Below are 22,316 nucleotides of genomic sequence, written 5' to 3' on the forward strand. Positions count from 1 at the left end.
TGAATTAAAATCTTCCACCAAACCTTAGTCACAATTTATGTTCCTAACACTAGCTTAATGATAACTAAGCTATTTTACTAAATTCTTTGTTATATTTGGCTGTGTGGTAAGTAGCTTGCTAACCAACCACATGGTTCCGGGTTCAGTCCCACTGCGTGGCACCTTGGGCAAGTGTCTTCTGCTATAGCCCCGGGCCGACCAATGCCTTGTGAGTGGATTTGGTAGACCGAAACTGAAAGAAGCCTGTCGTATATATGTATGTATATATATATATATATATGTATGTATGTATGTGTGTGTGTTTGTTCCCCTAGCATTGCTTGACAACCGACGCTGGTGTGTTTACGTCCCCGTTACTTAGCGGTTCAGCAAAAAGAGACCGATAGAATAAGTCCTGGGCTTACAAAAAGAAAATCCCGGGGTCGAGTTGCTCGACTAAAGGCGGTGCTCTAGCATGGCCGCAGTCAAATGACTGAAACAAGTAAAAGAATAAAAGAATAATTGAAAGTAACCCAGAGCATCTCAAAATAAATATGGTAACAAAAGGGTTAATGTTTCCCTTATTCTCACTTCCTTCTTTCTCTATATATATCAACATATTTCTCTTTATGCTTATGGGGAGAGGGAACGTGTTTATACCAACCACGTTCAATTAATAAAGCATAATGTCTTTCTTCCTTCCTGCTTTCCGTCTCTCACACGCTCTTAATTTGTACGTGTACGTTTATGTGCACATGTGTGAGCTCTTTAGGTCTCACCGAGGAAATGACCAGAGACCGAGACCTTTGGAAGTATGCTGTGCGTGAGAAGACCCGGCTGGACACGTGAGGCCATAACCCATGGCCCCTACCTGGAACGTGGTCAGTGCACCTATGCATACCTTCCTTCTTGGGACACATAACTCTACTTGTGAAGACCTGTTGAGGCAAGTGAAAATGGACAAAATCAAAAGCAAACTCGAACATTAATGGAATTTGTAGTTTTGTGGTACCAGTGCCGGTGGCACATACGAAAACCGTCCGAACGTGGCCGTAGCCAGTACCGCATTGACTGGCCTCCGTGCCGGTGGCACGTAAAAAACACCATCCGAGCGTGGCCGTTCGCCAGCCTCGCCTGCCACCTGTGTGGGTGGCACGTAAAAAGCACCCACTACACTCACGGAGTGGTTGGCGTTAGGAAGGGCATCCAGCTGTAGAAACATTGCCAGATAAGACTGGAGCCTGGTGCAGCCTCCTGGCTTCCCAGATCCCCGGTCGAACCGTCCAACCCATGCTAGCATGGAGAACGGACGTTAAACGATGATGATGATGATGATGATGATGTGTACGTTTATGTGTATATGTGTGTGTTTGTGTTTGCTTCCAGTGCCAAAAAGTACTGTTGTCAAGACAGGCTCAGTGTTCCGTCAGCTGTGCCAGATTGCCAGCATCCAAACCACCAAGCCCAATTATCTCATTCCACTCCCAGTATCGTCTTCTTTGTTTATTTCATCAGAGGCCACCATTCGAGCGTGATCATTACCAGTGTTGCCTTACTGGCACTTGTGCCTGTGCTAGTAGGGTGCCAAGAACACCATTCCAAGCAAGACCGTTGCCAGAGCAGCCAACTGGCTTCCGTGCCAGTGGCACGTAAATGGGCACCATTCGAGCATGATCGTTACCAACGTCGCCTTACTGACACCTGTGCTGGTGGCATATGTAAGAGGATTAGAGCAAGGTCATTGCCAGTACCGCCTGACTGGCCCCCATGCCGGTGGTACGTAAAAAGCACCCACTACACTCTTGGAGTGGTTGGCGTTAGGAAGGGCATCCAGCTGTAGAAACTCTGCCAAATGAAGATTGGAGCCTGGTGCAGCCATCTGGTTTGCCAACCCTCAGTCAAAATCGTCTAACCCATGCTAGCATGGAAAGCAGACGTTAAATGATGATGATGATGCCTGTTGCTCTTTCACAATAATAAATCAGTTCTTCTTATCACACTTTAACTTCTCTCTCTTTACTCTTTTTACTCTTTTACTTGTTTCAGTCATTTGACTGTGGCCATGCTGGAGCACCGCCTTTAGTTGAGCAAATCGACCCCGGGACTTATTCTTTGGAAGCCTAGTACTTATTTTATCGGTCCCTTTTGCCACACCGCTAAGTTATGGGAACATAAACATACCAGCATGGGTTGTCAAGCGATGTTGGAGGGACAAACACAGACACACAGACAAATACACACCACATACATATATACATATACACACACACACACGCACACACACACATATATATATATATATATATATATATATATTATATATATATATATATACATACACACACATACATATATACGACAGGCTTCTTTCAGTTTCCGTCTACCAAATCCACTCACAAGGCTTTGGTCGGCCCGAGGCTATAGTAGATAACACTTGTCCAAGGTGCCACTCAGTGGGACTGAACCCGGAACCATGTGGTTGGTAAGCAAGCTACATACCACACAGCCACTCCTACGCCTAGTTCTCTCAGCATTTCTTCTAAATTTCTCAATCAATTTCACTCCTCTTATCCATTTTCAACTGTAGAGAGTCTTTAGACTTGTGAGTCACACGGCAATCTCACTAGTGCTGGTACCAAGAAAAAAGTATCTAGTACACACTATAAATTTGTTGGCAAATTGAGCAGCGGGTGAGAGGAGTTTTTAGTCTTGCTGGAGACAAGACAAACTCTGTAGTCCTGGTGCCATGACAAAATGCACCCAGTACACTCTGTACTGCGATTATTGTTAGCAAGGGCATCTAGCCAGATAAACCTTGAAATATTGGAGCAAGACGTGGTTCCCTAACCTGTCAAATCCTGTCAAACTGTTCAATGCACACCAGCATGGAATGTCTGTTATGTGGCCTTGGGTTGAATCTCACTCTGCAACACCTTGAGCAAGTGTTTTATTTTTTTTTGCTATATCCCTGGGCTGACCAAAGCCTTGTGAGTGGATTTGGTAGAAGGAAACTGAAAGAAGCCCGTCGTATATATGTACATATATGTATGTATGTGTGTCTGTGTTTGTTCCCTCAACATCACTTGACAACCGATGCTGGTATGTTTACGTCCTCGTCACTTAGTGGTTTGGCAAGAGAGACCAATAGAATAAGTACTAGATTTACAAAGAATAAGTCCTGGGGTCGATTTGGTCAACTAAAGGCGGTGCTCCAGCATGGCCGCAGTCAAATGTATGTGTTTGTGTGTATCCTTGTCTAGTCATTATCTGATGGTTGTAAATAAGGCGGTGAGCTGGCAGGAACGTTAGCACGCTGGGCGAAATGCGTAGCCGTATTTCGTCTGCTGTTACGTTCCGAGTTCAAATTCCGCTGAGGTCGACTTTGCCTTTCATCCTTTCAGGTTCGATAAATTAAGTACCAGTTATGCACTGGGGTCGATATAATCGACTTAATCCATTTGTCTGTCCTTGTTTGTCCTTTGTGAGTTTAGCCCCTTGTGGGTAGTAAAGAAATAGGTATTTCATCTGCCGTTACGTTGTGAGTTCAAATTCCGCTGAGGTCGAATTTGCTTTTCATCCTTTAGGGGTCGATAAATTAAGTACCAGTTATGCACTGGGGTCGATGTAATCGACTTAATCCCTTTGTCTGTCCTTGTTTGTCCTTTGTGTGTTTAGCCCCTTGTGGGTAGTAAAGAAATAGGTATTTCATCTGCTGTTACGTTGTGAGTTCAAATTCCGCTGAGGTCGACTTTGCTTTTCATCCTTTAGGGGTCGATAAATTAAGTACCAGTTATGCACTGGGGTCGATGTAATCGACTTAATCCGTTTGTCCCCTCTGTGTTTAGCCCCTTGTGGGTAGTAAAGAAATAGGTTGTAAATGAGCATCATTGTTATACAGGTGAGGTTGCTTATTTCAAATCTTCTGTGAAAAACATGTCTGGCTTTGAGAAAATATTACCTTGCTTGGAAACAGATGTGGATTGGTGACAGGAAGGGCATCCTGCTATTGAAAATCTGCATCAGCAAATTCTGTCTAACCATTGCAAACATAGAATAGTGGAATGTTAGATGATGGTGATGGTGATTATATATATCATCATCATCATTTAATGTCCATTATCCATGCTGGCTTGGGTTGGACAGTTTAACCAGAGCTGGGGAGTTGTACCAGACTCCAGTTTAATTTGGCCTAGTTTCTATAGCTGGATGCCCTTCCTAATCCCAAACAATTTGCAGAGTATGTTGGGTGCTTTTACACAGCGCGCGCGCACATACACACACACACAAAATTTGAGGGGTTTAGTTCACTTATGATCTAAATGAACAGGTATGCTACGTAAATGCTATAGTAGGTTGACTGTCAGCTTCCAAGTATACAGCTAAGGCTGGATCTAGGGATCCATGTTAGGGTTCCATTATAGCAAGTATATATTACATGGAAAAATGCAAGCATGAAAAGTCATATTCTTAAGATTATAAACCTGGAAAAGTACAGGACAAGTTATTACACCTGTAAAAGTATAGGACAAACTATTAGTTCCAGTAAAGTAAAGAATAAGAAACTTTTTACTTAAAATATTGCAGCAAAGAATGCCAGTTCTTCTAATTTATCACTCTTTACAGTTCTCATCGTTTAAATTTATTGTACAAAACTGTTCAGCTAATTTGTAAGTTTGTCTAATTAGTCACGTTTTTCTGTATTTAAGATAGTAAATTAGCCAAATTCTACTTAAATAAGTATAGTATTATTTGTTAAACTATAATAGAATAAGTTTTAATATTCAAATTTTAATTTTAGCTGCAATATTTTAAGTAAAAAGTTTCATATTCTTTACTTGAAGTAATAGCTTGTCCTATACTTTTACAGGTGTAATAACTTGTCCTGTACTTTTCCAGGTTTATAATCTTACGAATATTACTTTTCATGCTCGCATTTTTCCATGTAATCCATGATTTTTCCAGACATTGCTGTTATAAGATAATTGATAATTTAAGATTTTACCTTATAAAATACTGAAAAATAATATTTCAATTTTTCGATGTAAGTGATAATATTTCAATTTTTTATGTTTAATTTAAATATATGTTGTGATTGAATTATTTGATTTTACCCATCCACACCAAATTAATGGCAGGGATTTTTACCCTGTTGTTAGTTGCACCATGGCTCACCAAAGTTAAAAACAACATGACCCCAAAACCATCAGTTACCAGGCTCACCTTAAGTAACCTAATTTTGCAATAGTAGGAGGTCATAGGAATTCACTTAATGAAAAAAAAAGTTCCAATGATTCCGGGGATTTTTTCTGAACCAAAATATGGGTAGTAGTAGTAGTAGTAAGAATGCTAGTCTTTTCAGGTATTTTTCAGAACTATAAATTGTGTACATACATTCATGCATGCATACACACACACACACGTGTGTGTGTGTGTGTGTAGAAATACTCAACAAAGTTACATCTATTTCACAGAAACCTCTCCAAATTCTTGATCATTTCTTGAAATACAAAATATAATGGTATTGTTAAAAAAAAAAAAACGCAAACTGCAGTAACTGTCATTGACATGGTGCTAACTGGTTCTTTAACAAGCCATTCTAGGTCAAGGACAAGTTACCAATTCCAGTACCAGTTCTTCACTGGAAAGTGGTAAACTAGCAAGAGATTTCTGTCACTTTACATCTGAGATTTAAAAAAGAAAAAACCCAGAAAAAAAACAAATACAACATTCAAATAAAAATACAAAAGAAGAAACAAAAAAAAAACAACTTGTCATCCATTTACTACTTTATAATTTTGACAGCACCATCTTGTTTTTGTTGCTGTTCTAGTTATTGATGTTACCAGCAGTAATGTCAGTTGTCATTCCAACAAATACAGTGTTGTTGTTGTTGTTAGTCTTTTTGTAATGGTTACTTTTCTTTATCACTTGTACCATTTGTCATTGTTGTGTCTGTCAGTGTTGTTGTTGTTGTTGTTATTTTCTTTTGTTTTACTTGTTTCTGTCATTTGGCTGTGGCCATGCTGGAACAACACTTCTTTGAAGGATTTTAGTCAAACATATCAACCCCGGTACTATTTTTTATTTCTTTATTTATCTATTTATTTTTTGAAGTCTGGTACTTATTTCATTGGTGTCTATTCCTGAACCACTAAGTTAATGGGACATAAACAAACCAACAGTGGTTATCAAATGGTAGGAGAACAAACAAAGACACAAACATGCATACATATATATCATACACATCACACACGTTTTCTTTTAATTTAGTCATTTGACTGTGGCCATGCTGGATCACTGCCTTTAAAGGGTTTTAGTTGAAGAAATCGGCCTCAGGACTTATTCTTAGTAAGCCTAGTACTTACTTATTCTGTTAGTCTCTTTTGCTAAACCGTCACAGAGACATAAACACATCAGCGTCAGATGTCAAGCGATGGTGGAGGGGACAAACACAGACTCAAGAACATGTACACATAAATATGTATACATTCATATATACGACAGGCTTCTTTCAGTTTCTGCCTACCAAATCCACTCACAAGGTTTGGGTCAGCCCAAGGCTATAGCAGAAGACACTTGCCCAGAGTGCCATGCAGTGGGACTGAACCTGGAACCATGTGATCTGGAAGCAAGCTTCTTGCCACACCACCATATATATATATATGGTCTGGGAAGCCAGGAGGCTGCACCAGGCTCCAGTCTGATCTGGCAGTGTTTCTACAGCTGGATGCCCTTCCTAACGCCAACCACTCCGAGAGTGTAGTGGGTGCTTTTTACGTGCCACGGGCACAGGTGCCAGGGGAGGCTGGCAATGGACATGATCGGTTGGTGCTTTTTACGTGCCATTGGCACGGAAGCCAGTCAAGGCGGCACGCTATATATATATATATATATTTATTTATGTATGTATATATATGTCAGGATTCCACACAGTTTTCATGTATCAGATTCACTCACAAGGCATCAGTCTGGGGCTTGGCTATTGTAGGAGACACTTGTCCTAGATGCCACACAGTGGGACTGAACTCAAAACCACATGGTTGCAAAGCAGGCTTCTTAACCACACAGCCATGTTTATGTCTGTGTTAATGTTACCATTGTAATAATCACTTATCCTTGTTGTTTTGTTGTTCTTTTTTGTTACTCTTGTTGTTGTTGTTATGGTTGCTGTTGTTGTTATTGTAGCCAGTCAGGTGACAGTAACAGTCCACCAAGTGAACACCTGTCAATATAATTCTTTTAATTTCTCTGACACACCAACATCTTCTTCTTTTGCATTCAGTATTCCAATTATTTGGTTTGCTTTGAGTTTTTTATATTTCATTTTTCCAACCCATATTTGCCACCCCGCCTCTAGCAGTAGCACTACCACCACCACCTGCACCATCCTTACTACTACTACTACTACTACTACTACTACTACTACCACCACCACCTGCACCATCCTTACTACTACTACTACTACTACTACCACCACCACCATCACCACCTGCACCATCCTTATTACTACTACAACTACTACTACTACCACCACCACCTGCACCATCCTTACTACTACTACTACTACCACCACCACCACTATCACCACCTGCACCATCCTTACTACTACTACTACCACCTGCACCATCCTTACTACTACTACTACTACCACCTGCACCATCCTTACTACTACTACTACTACCACCACCACCACCTGCACCATCCTTACTACTACTACTACTACTACCACCTGCACCATCCTTACTACTACTACTACTACTACCACCTGCACCATCCTTACTACTACTACTACTACCTGCACCATCCTTACTACTACTACTACTACCACCTGCACCATCCTTACTACTACTACTACTACTACTACTACTACTACCTGCACCATCACTACTACTACTACTACCACCTGCACCATCCTTACTACTACTACTACTGCCTATATCATCCATACTACTGCTACCATTACTATCTATACCATCCTTACTACTACTGCTACCCCCATCCCTCACTACTACTACTACCCTCACCCCATCCCCACTATCTCCCTACTCAAATAGCATACATAGTCTAAAGATGCAGAAAGCAAACAAACAAACAAAGCAAAATCAGAATATAATTATGTAATCTCGTAATCTTGCATTCAATTTTAAATGTTTTCTTAAGTGTTTATTCCTCATGTTTTGTTGTTGTTGTTCTTTTACAGCAGAGAACTGAAGAGAAAGATGTTACGTGTTGCATTAGGGACAGCTGTTACCGTGGCGCCAATGGTAATCTTCTTCCATGACAATATAGGTTTCATTGCAAAAGTTGAAGGAGCATCAATGCAGGTTAAGTAGCATCTTTTTACCAAAGTCCCTGAAATCCAACCCTCTAAATCTTAACTCCTTATCTCCCATTTTTTATACACCTATACCCCAGATTTTACCCCTGATCTTAACCCTTAGCCCCTTATCCCAACTATGTAACAGACTGCAGAACATTAACTAATTATATATGCATTTTTGTACCAAACACCTTTAGATCCAACCGTTTAAGCCCTAACTTCTAATCCCTACCCTAACTCTTTATTCTAACTCACGACCCTCATCTTTTATACTCGTCTCCTATTCTTTACTTTTGATCTTAACTCCTAACCCAAAACATGCCACACCCCAGACCTCATGAATTAACTAATTATATGCAACCATGTTCATTTAATTCATTTAAACTTGCTCTAAAATGTTTATTCACATTAAAAGAACATAGTTTTTTTTTAATCTGTTTATTTGCTGGTCCTGTCATGTTAAGAGAGTGTGAAAGCCAGAGTGTATTAAACGCTAAGAGTGTAAGTGACAGTAGCTGAATTAAAAGGAGAGTGAGTTGAAAGATGAAGTGTTTATTACCCTTGGTGGAGTGACATTCTACAAAAAGAGAAAGAGTGAGTGAGTGAAGAAGAATTAAATTGAGAGGAAGTTAGGGTAAGAGGTTGGAGAGATAGAATGAAAGTCACTAAGGCTTTTCACTTCAAAATGAAATCGTTTACATCCAGTTGATGGATGTAAACGATGGCCATGTCATTAGGTGTCATGTTGAGTTCAGTTAACCCATGACCTGTTGCTCATTTTAAAATTACAGTTTTAAGATTATGAAGGTAATGTAAAACTTTATATTAAAGTTTATGTTTATATTTAGGCGCAGGAGTGGCTGTGTGGTAAGTAGCTTGCTAACCAACCACATGGTTCCAGGTTCAGTCCCACTGCGTGGCATCTTGACAAGTGTCTTCTGCTATAGCCCTGGGCCGACCAATGCCTTGTGAGTGGATTTGGTAGATGGAAACTGAAAGAAGCCTGTCGTATATATGTATGTATATATATGCATGTGTGTGTTTGTGTGTCTGTTTGTCCCCCGAGCATTGCTTGACAACTGATGCTGGTGTGTTTACGTCCCCGTCACTTAGCGGTTCGGCAAAAGAGACCGATAGAATAAGTACTGGGCTTACAAAGAATAAGTCTCGGGGTCGATTTGCTCGACTAAAAAAAGGCGGTGCTCCAGCATGGCCGCAGTCAAATGACTGAAACAAGTAAAAGAGAAAAAAAGAGAGAGTGTAATTTATTCCATACTCAAATCAACCAAGGTTGTCCTATCTGAACCCTCAAGAAAGTGGATGTTTGGATTGAAACTGTGATTAGTAATTTTATGACATCTCATCATTGGTTTAACATCTACTTTTCATTCTTGCATGTGTTGGCCAAAGTTTATTGAAAGAGATTTTCTATGGCATGGAGGGCTGGAAACAAAATGACACTAATTGGATGATAGGTGGAGGCGCAATGGCCCAGTGGTTAGGGCAGCGGACTCACGGTCATAGGATCGCGGTTTCGATTCCCAGACCGGGCGTTGTGAGTGTTTATTGAGCGAAAACACCTAAAGCTCCATGAGGCTCCAGCAGGGGATAGTGGTGATCCCTACTGTACTCTTTCACCACAACTTTCTCTCACTCTTACTTCCTGTTTCTGTTGTACCTGTATTTCAAAGGGCCAGCCTTGTCACTCTCTGTGTCACGCTGAATATCCCTGAGAACTACGTTAAAGGTACACGTGTCTGTGGAGTGCTCAGCCACTTACACGTTAATTTCACGAGCAGGCTGTTCCGTTGATTCGGATCAACCGGAACCCTCATCGTTGTAACCGATGGAGTGCTTCCCTTCCCTTAATTGGATGATGGTGATGCTTATTTGCAACTATCATGTGTTGGATAGGGACACACACACACATGGTGGGCTTCTTTTAGTTTCCATCTACCAAATCTACTCACGAAGTTTTGATTGGCCCACTTGCCCAAAGTGCCACATCATAGGACTGAACCTAAAACCATCTGGTTGTAGAGCAGACATCTTAACTACACAGATATATATTCATCATTTAGCATCTGCTTTCCACGTTGGCATCGGTCAGACGGTCTGACTGGTGCTGGCAAGCCGGAGAGCTGCACCAAGTTCCAGTCTGATCTGGCATGGTTTCTACAGCTGGATGCCCTTGTTAATGCCAACCACTGCAGGAGTGTAGCAGGTGCTTTTTATGTGACACTGGCATTGGCCACAACCATGGTTTCACTTGGCTTGACAAGTCTTCTCAAGCATGGCATATCACCACACACACACACACACACACACACACGTGTGTTTTCTGTGTCTCTGGTCAAGTTTATGTTTTTGCTGGTCTAAAAGCTGGACTTGAAATTTATGTTGTGCTTTGTCTTTTTATGCCCCTAAAATAAACAAATAAGTACTGAATATATCTGATCAAAGAGCTTCCAATAATTAGGTTAGAGCAAAGGAAGGCAGCAGACTGGCGGAAACGTTAGCACGCCGGGCGATATGCTTAGCGGTATTTCGTCTGCCACTACGTTCTGAGTTCAAATTCTGCCGAGGTCGACTTTGCCTTTCATCCATTCAGGGTCGATTAAATAAGTACCAGTTATGCACTGGGGTCGATATAATCGACTTAATCTGTTTGTCTGTCCTTGTTTGTTCCTTCTGTGTTTAGCCCCTTGTGGGTAGTAAAGAAATAGGTTAGAGGAAAGGAAGAGGTTATCCTCAGATCTGAGACCTGGCTTGAATGCTTGCAATAGAATAGACTCCACTGAAGGCACTTAAGAGCCAAGTGGTGGTGTTAAACAGATAGCCAAAACTATAGAAGATTTGGCTAAGGCTCTGTGCTGTGGTATCATACCCCAAAACCTTGTAATTATGAAGATCTTGACCACACAACAATGCACATGGCCTAGTGGTTAAAGCAGCAGACTGTGGAGGCACATGGCCTAGTGGTTAGAGCAGCAGACTGTGGAGGCACATGACCTAGTGGTTAGAGCAGCGGACTCGTGGTCAAGGGATCACGGGTTCGAATCTCAGACCGGGTGATGTGTGTGTTTATGAGCAAAACACCTAATCTCCATGCGGCTCCGGCAGAAGGTAATGGTGAACTTCTGCTGACTCTTTCGCCACAACTTTCTCTCACTCTTTCCTCCTGCATCTTGCAGCTCACCTGCGATGAACCAGTGTCCTGTCCAGGTGGGGAAGCTATACGCCAAGGAAACCGGGGAAACCGGCTCTTATGAGCCAGGCATGGCTTGAGAGCCCAGTGACATAGTTAATAGGAGAGTAAAGGAACACTGTTGCCCCCTCAAGCATATTTTTCAAAATTGGCGCCTTTTCAACCATTTTTTTTTTTCAAACTCTTAGTTTCATACATAATGACATCGTTACTGAAACATGAAATTAATGAATGTAAAATACAATTATGTATATTATCACTAATGAATTATTTCATTTAATAAAAGAGAAATGTGTTAATTGTTTGGTATGTTTCATGGCACCTTTTTTTTTTTATGTGCTTGGTCCCCCTAACTGGCTCCACCCCTGCTGTCACAATGTATCTTGCTTTCCCTCAGCTAACTTCCCCCTGTCTTTCTTTCTCCCACTCAACACACCCTCCTTCCTTATTTAGTTCCCTCTATTCCCTTTCTCTCTTTCTCTCTTTCTACTCATCTCTTCCTCTTACTTTCTTTCAACTCTCTCTCTCTCCCTCTTTCATTCTCTCACTCAACTGTCCTTTTTTCTCATTCATCTCTCTTGCTCTGCTTCTTTCTTCTCTCTCAAGTCTCTCTCTCTTTTCTCTTAACTCTCTCTCTCCCTCTCTTCTCTCTCAACTATCTCTCTTTCTTCTCTCTCAAGTCTCTCTCTCTTTTCTCTTAACGCTCTCTCTCTTCTCTCTCAAGTCTCTCTCTCTTCTCTCTCAACTATCTCTCTTTCTTCTCTCTTAACTCTCTATCTCTTTTCTCTTAACTCTCTCTCTCTCCCTCTCTTCTCTCTCAACTATCTCTCTTTCTTCTCTCTCAAGTCTCTTTCTCTTTTCTCTTAACCCTCTCTCTCTCTCTCTCTCTCTTCTCTCTCAACTATCTCTCTTTCTTCTCTCTTAACTCTCTATCTCTTTTCTCTCAACTATCTCTCTTCTCTCTCTTTCTTTTCTCTCAGCTCTCTCATTTAATGCCCTTTCTTTCTCTTCTCATTCCCCAATCACCCTCTCTCTATCTTCTCTCTCAATTTCCTTCCTCTCTTTCTTCTCTCTCTTCTCTCTCAACTTCTTTTTCTTCTCACACAACTCTCTTTCTCTCTCATTTTCCCCTATGAACTTCACAGCATTATATCAATACCCCACAGATTCCTTCAACTACTCTCTATCAATACCCTGCCCCTCCCCCCCGATTCCTTTAACCCCCACCCTACCCTCCACCCCCACTCTGTTCCAAAGCTCTCCTCTATTATGAGGTCACATTAATGCATCCTTGCAGATATGTCAGCCCAAACCTGACACTTCCATCAAACATCAATTTATTTCACTTTAGAAAACTCTTCAACTAATCTTTACAGTTTATTAAAAACAACGGAAACCAAATTTTGTTTTTCCTCTCTTCCACACAAAACTTTTATTCTGAAATCTTTGCCATTAGAGAACTAATCTCATTGGAACTGTGCCATTTTTTTTTTTTTTCCTTTCCATCCACCACCACAACTTCTTTATACCTTTTCATCTTTCAAAAGCCACACACACACACACGCGTATGCACACACACACGCATGCACACACACACACACACACACTAGTAATAATAACAACAACCAAGCTCGTATGAGATTTCGTTTGATCATTTATTGAAGAAATAAATAACAAACAACAGAGAAACAAACAAGAAACAACCAAAAAAAAAAAAGTAAACAAAATACAAAGCTAAAATGACGGAATGACATTTTTGAAATTAATTATTGTTTAAATAATGAGACTGACGAAGAAGTTGTGTTCGTTACACTTAGGTTTTGCTTTCCGAAAGGAGGGTTGAGCATAAAAAGACAAAAAAAAAAACCAAACAAAAAAAACATACAAAACAAAACAAAAAAAACTACCAAAATACATATATACATACATATTTATAAATACTACACACATACAAAAAACAAATCTGTTAATTGAAAATATGAGAAAAAATAATTAATTTATATAATGACACGAATGGGATTGGCTGTATTTTATTTTGACAATTGTTATGTTTGATTAATTCTTTGTAAAGTACCCAACTCTCTCTTCCTCTCTCTTTCCCACACTTTTCCTCACTCACACATTCTCTTACTCTCTTTCCCTCTGTGTACCACACCTGCACTTTCGCTGTCTCACCCCCCCCCATCTCTCACTTTCATACTCTCTCCTTCTCTCTCTCTCTCTCTCTCTCTATGTCTCACTGTAAGATGTTTTATTCTGCCATCAGTTATTGCACACTCTTTTAGTCTTTGTAGCTCTACCAAAAGATATTTCTTAACTCTATTAGTCTGTATAGACACTATTGGTCTTCACAACTCTGCTTTTAATTCTTCCATGTACTTAGCTCTCCTCTATCTGTCCTTTATAATCCTTAACCCTTTCGTTACCAACCCGGCCAAAACCAGCTCTGGCTCTGTAGTACAAATGTCTTGTTTTCATAAGTTTTGAATTAAAATCTTCCAGCAAACCTTAGTCACAATTTATGTTCCTAACACTAGCTGAATGATGACTAAGTTATTTTACTAAATTCTTTGTTATATTTAAAGTAATTGAAAGAAACACAGAGTATCTCAACAGAATATGGTAACAAAAGGGTTAAAATATATAATAGAGAAACAATTCTTAACCCTTTCGTTACCAACCCAGCCAAAACCAGCTCTGGCTCTGTAGTACAAATGTCTTATTTTCATAAGTTTTGAATTAAAATCTTCTACCATACCTTAGTCACAATTTATGTTCCTAACACTAGCTGAATGATGACTAAGTTATTTTACTAAATTCTTTGTTATATTTAAAATAATTGAAAGAAACACAGAGCATATCAAAATAAATACAGTAACGAAAGTGTTAAAGTATTTCTCTTCTATCAGCTCCCTCTAAATCCATATACTATTTTTTGTTAATTAACACCATCATCATTGTCACCATCCTTATTACTATCATCATCATAATCACCATTATAACGTGCATGCTTTTCATTGTGTGCATAAATCAGATGGAATTCATTGAAGCAGATTTTCTATGGCTGGATGCCTTTCCTGCTGCTAACCTTCATGTATTTCCCCATTGCGCGATATATTTGCATGGAAGACTAGAAACAAACAGCACCGCTTGTATGACAATGATTCACGTTTACAGCTACTGTGCGTTCTCAAGACAAAGAGACACAGATGTTCACACATAGCAATACACACACACACTGAGCTTTTTTTAGTTTCATATTTCTTTACTACCCACAAGGGGCTAAACACAGAGGGGACAAACAAGGACAGACAAATGGATTAAGTTGATTACATCAAATCTAGTACGTAACTGGTACTTAATTTATCGACCCCGAAAGGATGAAAGGCAAAGTCGACCTCGGTGGAATTTGAACTCAGAACGTAAAGTCAGACAAAGTACTGCTAAGCATTTTGCCCGGCATGCTAACGTTTCTGCCAACTTGCCACCTTCACCCAGCTTTTTTTAGTTTCTGTCTACCAAATTTATTAACAAGACTTTGGTTGGCCTGAAGCTATATTAGAAGACACTTGCCAAAAGTGTCACACAGTGGGAGGTGGATCTAAAGCCATGTGGCTGGGAAGCAAATGTCATAACCATGTGTCCAATCCTTCGTCCCTTGAGCATTGATCCCCTCGTCCGTCAAATTACCTCCTTACTCTTCCTCTGTCTCCTTACTCTTCCTCTGTTTTTCTCCTGCTGACATCAATCATGATCTATTCATGTTGAGCAAAAACCATGTTGCTCTCTCCAGTCTCTGAAAGCCTAAAAAGCCCAGAGTAAATCATAGGTAAGGCTGTATGGTTAAGAAGCTCACTTTGCAACCAGATGGTTTCAGGTTCACTCCTACTGCACAGCACCTTGGGCAAGTGTCTTTTACTATAGCTCCAGACTGACCAATCCCATGTGAATTAATTTGATGGACGGAAACTGTCAGGAAGCCTGTCATATATATATGGGAGTGCACATGTGTTGTGCTCATTTGTGAATTTCTTATATCTTGATCTCGTTATTCTAGTTTGTCCTTTGTTCATGTAAAGGACAAGGTGTTTGTGAATCCATGGTTGGTGGGAATTGCTTGTTTTGGTATTGTTTCAATTTGTTCATGGTAAATTCATTACAGGCAATTATGACATTGCCTGTAATTTCATTGCAAACCAATCTTTATTAAGTTTATCATTATGTCAAGCATAATAATAATTAATCATCATAAATTTTATCCATGATTTCTTTTCCAACTTGGGTAACCAAGTATTACTCCTACAGTAAAGTGCCTATCTCTGTCCACCTATCATAATTTAACCTCTCATCATCTTGTCTTGCGAGTTTCTTGTTGACCTCACTGGTGCTGGTACCACATAAAAAGCACCCAGTACACTCTGTAAAACAGTTGGTATTAGAAATGGCATCCAGCTGTAGAAATCATGCCAAAGCAGACATTGGAGCTTGGTACCGTTCTCCAGCTCAGAAAGCTCCTGTCAAACCATCTAACCCATGTCAGCATGGAGAAAGAGACATTAAATGATGATGATGATGATGATTGCTTCTCAATATTGAATGTTTTTATTTGCAGAGCAAATATGTCACATTTAATTAACAATGCAAAAGAAATTCAAAGATTAAAAAATCCTATCCTATAATCTGGAAATTTGGAGAAATCTTGAAAAAGGAATAATCAAAGAGATGATGTAGTAATAATAGAACAGCATATTGCTAGTGCAGAAATTCTTCATTGCAAAAAGAAATATAAAGCTAATACTGCTGGAATTCAAAACATTGGCCATGAATATCGAAATTATGAAATACTGGATAATTTAAGAGGCATTCATCATAATTTGACTTTTTAGAATGTTTCTCGTTTCCTCTAATTACAGGTAATGTTAACTCATTACTGCATTTTTCTTTTTTCTAACCCTGTTTAAAACAACTTAGGTGTGTTTACACTGGAAGAATTTAAAATTCTTTTTAGAAACTTTAATAAATATGAAATAAATTGTTTTTTTCTTTTTAACAGTGAAACTCAAAAAATAAGAAGTTATTAATAATAGCATGTAAAATATTGGGTTAAAAATCCCTTGGTGGGGGGAAGATAAAGGCTGCCCCTAGGACTTGAACCTACATCTTCTGTGAATATGACAGATTTACTACCATTATACAAAACAACTCAAAAATTTTATTGAGACTGCAAGAGATATGAAATAAATCATTTTTCTTTTAACGGTGGAACTTGAAGTACATAAAGCTATTAATAATAGTATGTAAGATGGGTTAAAAAAAAACCTTTGGTTAGAAAAAAAGTTGAAGACTGTCCATGGGACTTGAACTCACATTTGTGAATATACCAGATGTGCTACTATTATAATGTTCACAGATTACTAATACTCTTTTACTCTTTTACTTGTTTCAGTCATTTGACTGCGGCCATGCTGGAGCACCGCCTTTAGTCGAGCAAATCGACTCTGGGACTTATTCTTTGTAAGCCCAGTACTTATTCTATCGGTCTCTTTTGCCGAACCGCTAAGTGACGGGGACGTAAACAAACCAGCATCGGTTGTCAAGCGATGTTGGAGGGGACAAACACACACACACACACATACATACATATATATACATATATACGACAGGCTTCTTTCAGTTTCCGTCTACCAAATCCACTCACAAGGCATTGGTCGGCCCGGGGCTATAGCAGAAGACACTTGCCCGAGATGCCACGCAGTGGGACTGAACCCAGAACCATGTGGCTGGTTAGCAAGCTACTTACCACACAGCCACTCCTGCGCCTATTTTTTCTTCTTCTCTTCTTTCTAAAAAAAAAAAAAAAAATGTTCACAGATTTTCAATCCAAGGTTTCTTTGTAACACAATATTCTACATGCTATTATTTATAACTTCATCTACTTGTAACTCCATCATTAAAGAAAGAAAATGTGGGTTTATTTTTCCATGCATAGAAGCAAATGTGATATTAATTTTTATTAATTTTTTGCATCGTTGAATTTTTTTTTCATTGCTCATGAAATGTGACATATTTACTCTGAGAATAAAAGTTTTAATATTGTTTTGCCATGTAATGTATTTACTCTTTGGATAAGAAGCACTTAATGAATTTACTGATGGTGTATTTGCGTGTGATATAATTCTCTTGTACTGAAATTATCAGCAATGTATTTAGTGCGATGTGAGTATGGCGTAATTATCTGCAATAAATTTACTGGATATCCTGGTGCATATCTCTGATATATCATTCTAGCTTGGCACCAGCGTACAACTAGGTTAGGTCCCAGTTATAGCTGACTGGTAGTTTATAACCCTAGTACGATGTGATTATGTGTAGTGAGTGATGTCATATGATACAAGACGGTTTGTTAGATTACCTGATACACTACTGAAAGTAGCAGTCAAGACATTATTCAAGGCATCACACTATATGCCAAGCAGATGCTTTCTTTTACATTGCAATCCAAAATAAGGTCACATGTTCCTAGGTATCAACCAATGATATCTAAGTATGCAAAGTGTATGAATAGTCACATATTCCTAGGTACCAACCAAAGATAACTTAGGCACAGGCGTGGCTGTATGGTAAGTAGCTTTCTTACCAACCACATAGTTCCGGGTTCAGTCCCACTGCATGGCACCTTGTGCAAGTGTCTTCTACTATAGCCTTGGGTCGATCAAAGCTTTGTGAGTGGATTTGGTAGATGGAAACTGAAAGAAGCCCGTTGTATATATATATATATATATCATCATCATTTAACATCCGCTTTCCATGTAGCATGGGTTGGACGGTTCAACTGGGGTCTGGCGAGCCCGAAGGCTGCACCAGGCCAGTCAGATCTGGCAGTGTTTCTACAGCTGGATGCCCTTCCTAACGCCAACCACTCCGAGAGTGTAGTGGGTGATTTTATGTGCCACCGACACAGGTGCCAGATGAGGCTGGCGAACGGCCACGCTCGGATGGTGTTTTTATGTGCCACCGACACAGGTGCCAGACGAGGCTGGCGAACGGCCACGCTCGGATGGTGTTTTTATGTGCCACCGACACAGGTGCCAGACAAGGCTAGCAGACGACCACGCTCGGATGGTGTTTTTATGTGCCACCGACACAGGTGCCAGACAAGGCTGGCGAACGGCCACGCTCGGATGGTGTTTTTATGTGCCACCGACACAGGTGCCAGACAAGGCTAGCAGACGACCACGCTCGGATGGTGTTTTTATGTGCCACCGACACAGGTGCCAGACAAGGCTGGCGAACGGCCACGCTCGGATGGTGTTTTTATGTGCCACCGACACAGGTGCCAGACAAGGCTGGCAGACGACCATGCTCAGATGGTGTTTTTTATGTGCCACCGACACAGGTGCCATATATATGTATGTGTGTGTGTATGTTTGTGTGTCTGTGTTTGCCACCCCAACATCGCTTGACAATCAATGCTGGTGTGTTTACACCCTCATAACTTAGTGGTTTGGCAAAAGAGATCTATAGAATAAGTGGTTTGGCAAAAGAGACCTAGGCTTTCAAAGAATAAGTCCTGGGGTTGATTTGCTCAACTAAAGGCGGTGCTCCAGCATGGCCACAGTCAAATGGCTGAAACAAGTAAAAGAGTAAAGGGTAAAGACCCCCTTCGGTCATGAATGACCATGGGATTGCACCTAGAAAGTTACCATCCTAGACACAAGTCTGGGCAAGGTTGTTTATGGAAGACCAGCAGTCGCCCATGCATACCAGCCTCCCCTCTCCACACCATCAGTGTTATCCAAGGGAAAGACAAAGGTCGATACAGCTTGGCACCAGTGACGTCGCAACTCATTTCTACAGCTGAGTGAACTGGAGCAACGTGAAATAAAGTGCCTTGCTCAAGAACACAACACGCAGCCCGGTCCGGGATTCGAGCTCACAACCTCACGATCGTAAGCTCGACGCTCTAACCACTGAGCCATGCGCCTTCACAAAAGAGTAAAAGAGTGCAAATTGTGTGAGGATTACTCTGTAGTCAGTATTCTTTTCCCCTAAGCCGTCCTACCACCAGTATCAATCACAACCAATATGAACGTTATCATCATCATCATGGTCTTGATCATGTTCTACCTTGTCATTGATGTTGATGATTTATAGATAAGCAAAATTGATTTTAGTTGGATTAAATAAAACTGTTTGCATGAATGTTGTCTGTTAGGATAATTCAGTTTGAACAGTGTGTGGGTGGCTTGGTGGATGGTACAGTGTGGGGGAAGAAGACAGTCGTGATGGTGTAGGGTATGCTGATGGTTGTATGTAGGGAGGGAGAAGTGTAGAGTGATGGGGTGTGTGGCAAAGTGTACTGCGGGGATTTAGTGATGGTAGATGGGGTGGAAGAAAGATTGGGTCTGGTGAGAAGATGGAAGTAAAGAGGAAGACAAGTGCATCATCAACAGTAAAGATGGTGAGCTAATGTAGGATCCTGTATAGGACTGTATGACTTGTTAGAAAAAGCAGCCAGTTCCCCTTGAAAACATATTCCATTGTCTCAGTGAAGGACATGATGGATATTGGGGTTCTGGGTTCTCTCTGCACAAGAGAAAAAGACAGGATGGTCACAGATGGAATGCTTTTCATTATCAGTCTGTTTCTTCAGAGTTAACCTGAGTTACAACAGTAAAGGTATTTCTTATTTCTTTATTGCCCACAAGGGGCTAAACACAGAGGGGACAAACAAGGACAGACAAAGAGATTGAGTCTTATACATCGACCCCAGTATGTAACTGGTACTTAATTTATCGACCCTGAAAGGATGAAAGGCAAAGTCGATCCTAGCGGAATTTGAACTCAGAATGTAACGGCAGACAAAATATCGCTAAGCATTTCACCCGGTGTGCTAACGTTTCTGCCAGCTCTCTGCCAGTAAAGGTATTTCTAATAGTAACAAAACCAGCTATAATGAAAACAATACTGATTGCTGCAACAACAAGAATAACAATAAATAATAGTGACAATAATAACTACAACAACAATTACAACCTACACCTATGAAGTTTACTCGTCACCACTTCTTCCACCACCATTGACCACCAACAATCGAAAGAAAGCTCCAGAAGTGTTAGAAACAATTATACAAAACCTTGCCACACTGTCATCACGTTTTGCTCAATGTTTTGCTCAAGAACACAATGGTCCAAGGATTGAAACCACAATCTTATGATCTTGAGTCTAACACCCTAACCACTTAGCCATGTGTCTCCACGTTACTTCAGTCCACTCAGCTGGTAAAAGTGAGTAATGCTGTGATGGACCAGCATCCAGTCCAGGGAGGAATATATATGCCAGAGAAACCAGAAAATTGGCCCTATGCTCCTTATGGAGTAATGTGGACTAATGTAAATTCTTTCGTGGAATTTACTGGTTCCCTAGTAGTTTGGTGCAGTATAGTGGTACATGGATGTAGGGGTTGTTGTTGTACAATTCCAGGTCAGTTTTATTGTACAATTCCAGGTCTCACAGAATAAACCAGTGCATAGTGTGATTCTGAATCAGGTAAAGGTTTGACATATCTGCAACATTGGATCTATGGCCATGTGTCCAGTTGACACTCCACTTTACAAATAGCTGATGAATCATCTTCTTGTTTGCTCAACCTGCTAGAAATAGCAAACAGATTTCTCTCAACCTGTTCATTAGAGTATATATTTTTGCAGGTAATTTAGTAGACTGTTCAGTCTAAGGAAGGAGAGTCCATTTCCCTATAAACCTTTGGACACTATTTCAGAAACTTGCTTGACTAAACTGATGCATGCCTTTAAACCATACCAATATAGCTAAAAGAGGATTCTGGTATTTGGGTTACAAAGTATGTCTATACAGGCAGGCTTACATGCAAGAGGGGTCATTTCACTGATATTGTGAGAAGTGGCAGTAATAACATAGGCCACTCTAGGAATTGGTGCAACACCAGTGCAAAATCACCTCCCTCCGACAAGTCATCCTAACGAGATGTCTGCGTTGGCTGGGTTATGCCCTCCATCGTCAACCAGGAGAATTCATCTATGAAGCAATTGTCCCAGCTCCCCTTCAGGGTTGGCGAAAGCGATGTGGTGGACAACAAAAAACCTGGCTGATGACAGTCAGGGCTGATCTGGAACCCAACCCAGGTCCCCATATCTACGATGTTTGCCGCTGGAATAAGGAGTGGTTGGAGATCATGCGGTCGTTTGCCTCAAATCACCAGGTCTGGTCAGCGTTTGTAAGAGATGCAGCATTGAAGATGAATGAGCCAGCTCAACCCACCCCGGGTGAATGCTGTCTCAAGACAAGAAGAAGACGACTCTAGAAATTGAGCTACAGAGACACAGTGGGAGTTGCAGCTGAAATCTTAACTGACCAGTGGTGCAAATTTTCATTGTCTTGCAATACAGATGGATGCTGAAGATTTATGATGTGAGTGGTCAGTGGTGAATGCCCTTGTTTGTGGTGAGAGCTACTGCTTTTACTGTATTAGAGATCACTGCTATTGATGCTTGTTTGTTTGTTTGTTGAGTGAAGCGGTCTTCGTCTCAGAGCTCGCAAGATCACGCCTCTGTAGTGGGAGAAGTCCGAAACGTGGTCCTTTGTGAATCGTAAAACCCACAGAAGAGAAAGCAGGTCAACCCCCAACACCGAGAGCATCGCTGGATAGATGAATGCGCTTCCAGGCTTAGCGGTTGCGTAGGAAGTCGGGGACAGGAAACAGGTAGAAAGAGTGAGAGAAAGTTGGGGCGAAAGAGTTCATGGAGCTTTAGGTGTTTTCGCTCAATAAAC

At 40.6% G+C, this 22,316-nt stretch overlaps 1 protein-coding gene across 2 annotated transcripts in view; it reads left to right on the forward strand.

The window, feature by feature from the left end:
* The window catches only part of LOC115210382 (mitochondrial inner membrane protease subunit 2), a 646,016-nt gene that overhangs the window by 24,197 nt on the left and 599,503 nt on the right, over window positions 1-22,316 (forward strand). The window contains exons 1-2 of one of the 2 annotated variants that reach the window (XM_029778951.2): window positions 4,287-4,306; window positions 8,180-8,303. In XM_029778951.2, the coding sequence (XP_029634811.1) occupies window positions 4,299-4,306; window positions 8,180-8,303 (132 nt within the window). In that variant the 5' untranslated portion in view covers window positions 4,287-4,298. Of the gene's footprint in view, window positions 1-4,286; window positions 4,307-8,179; window positions 8,304-22,316 lie in introns of those variants that run through there. The other variant, XM_029778952.2, reaches the window with a different exon arrangement.

The sequence above is a fragment of the Octopus sinensis genome, linkage group LG4 (genome assembly GCF_006345805.1).
Source record: "Octopus sinensis linkage group LG4, ASM634580v1, whole genome shotgun sequence".
Lineage (NCBI taxonomy): Eukaryota > Metazoa > Mollusca > Cephalopoda > Octopoda > Octopodidae > Octopus > Octopus sinensis.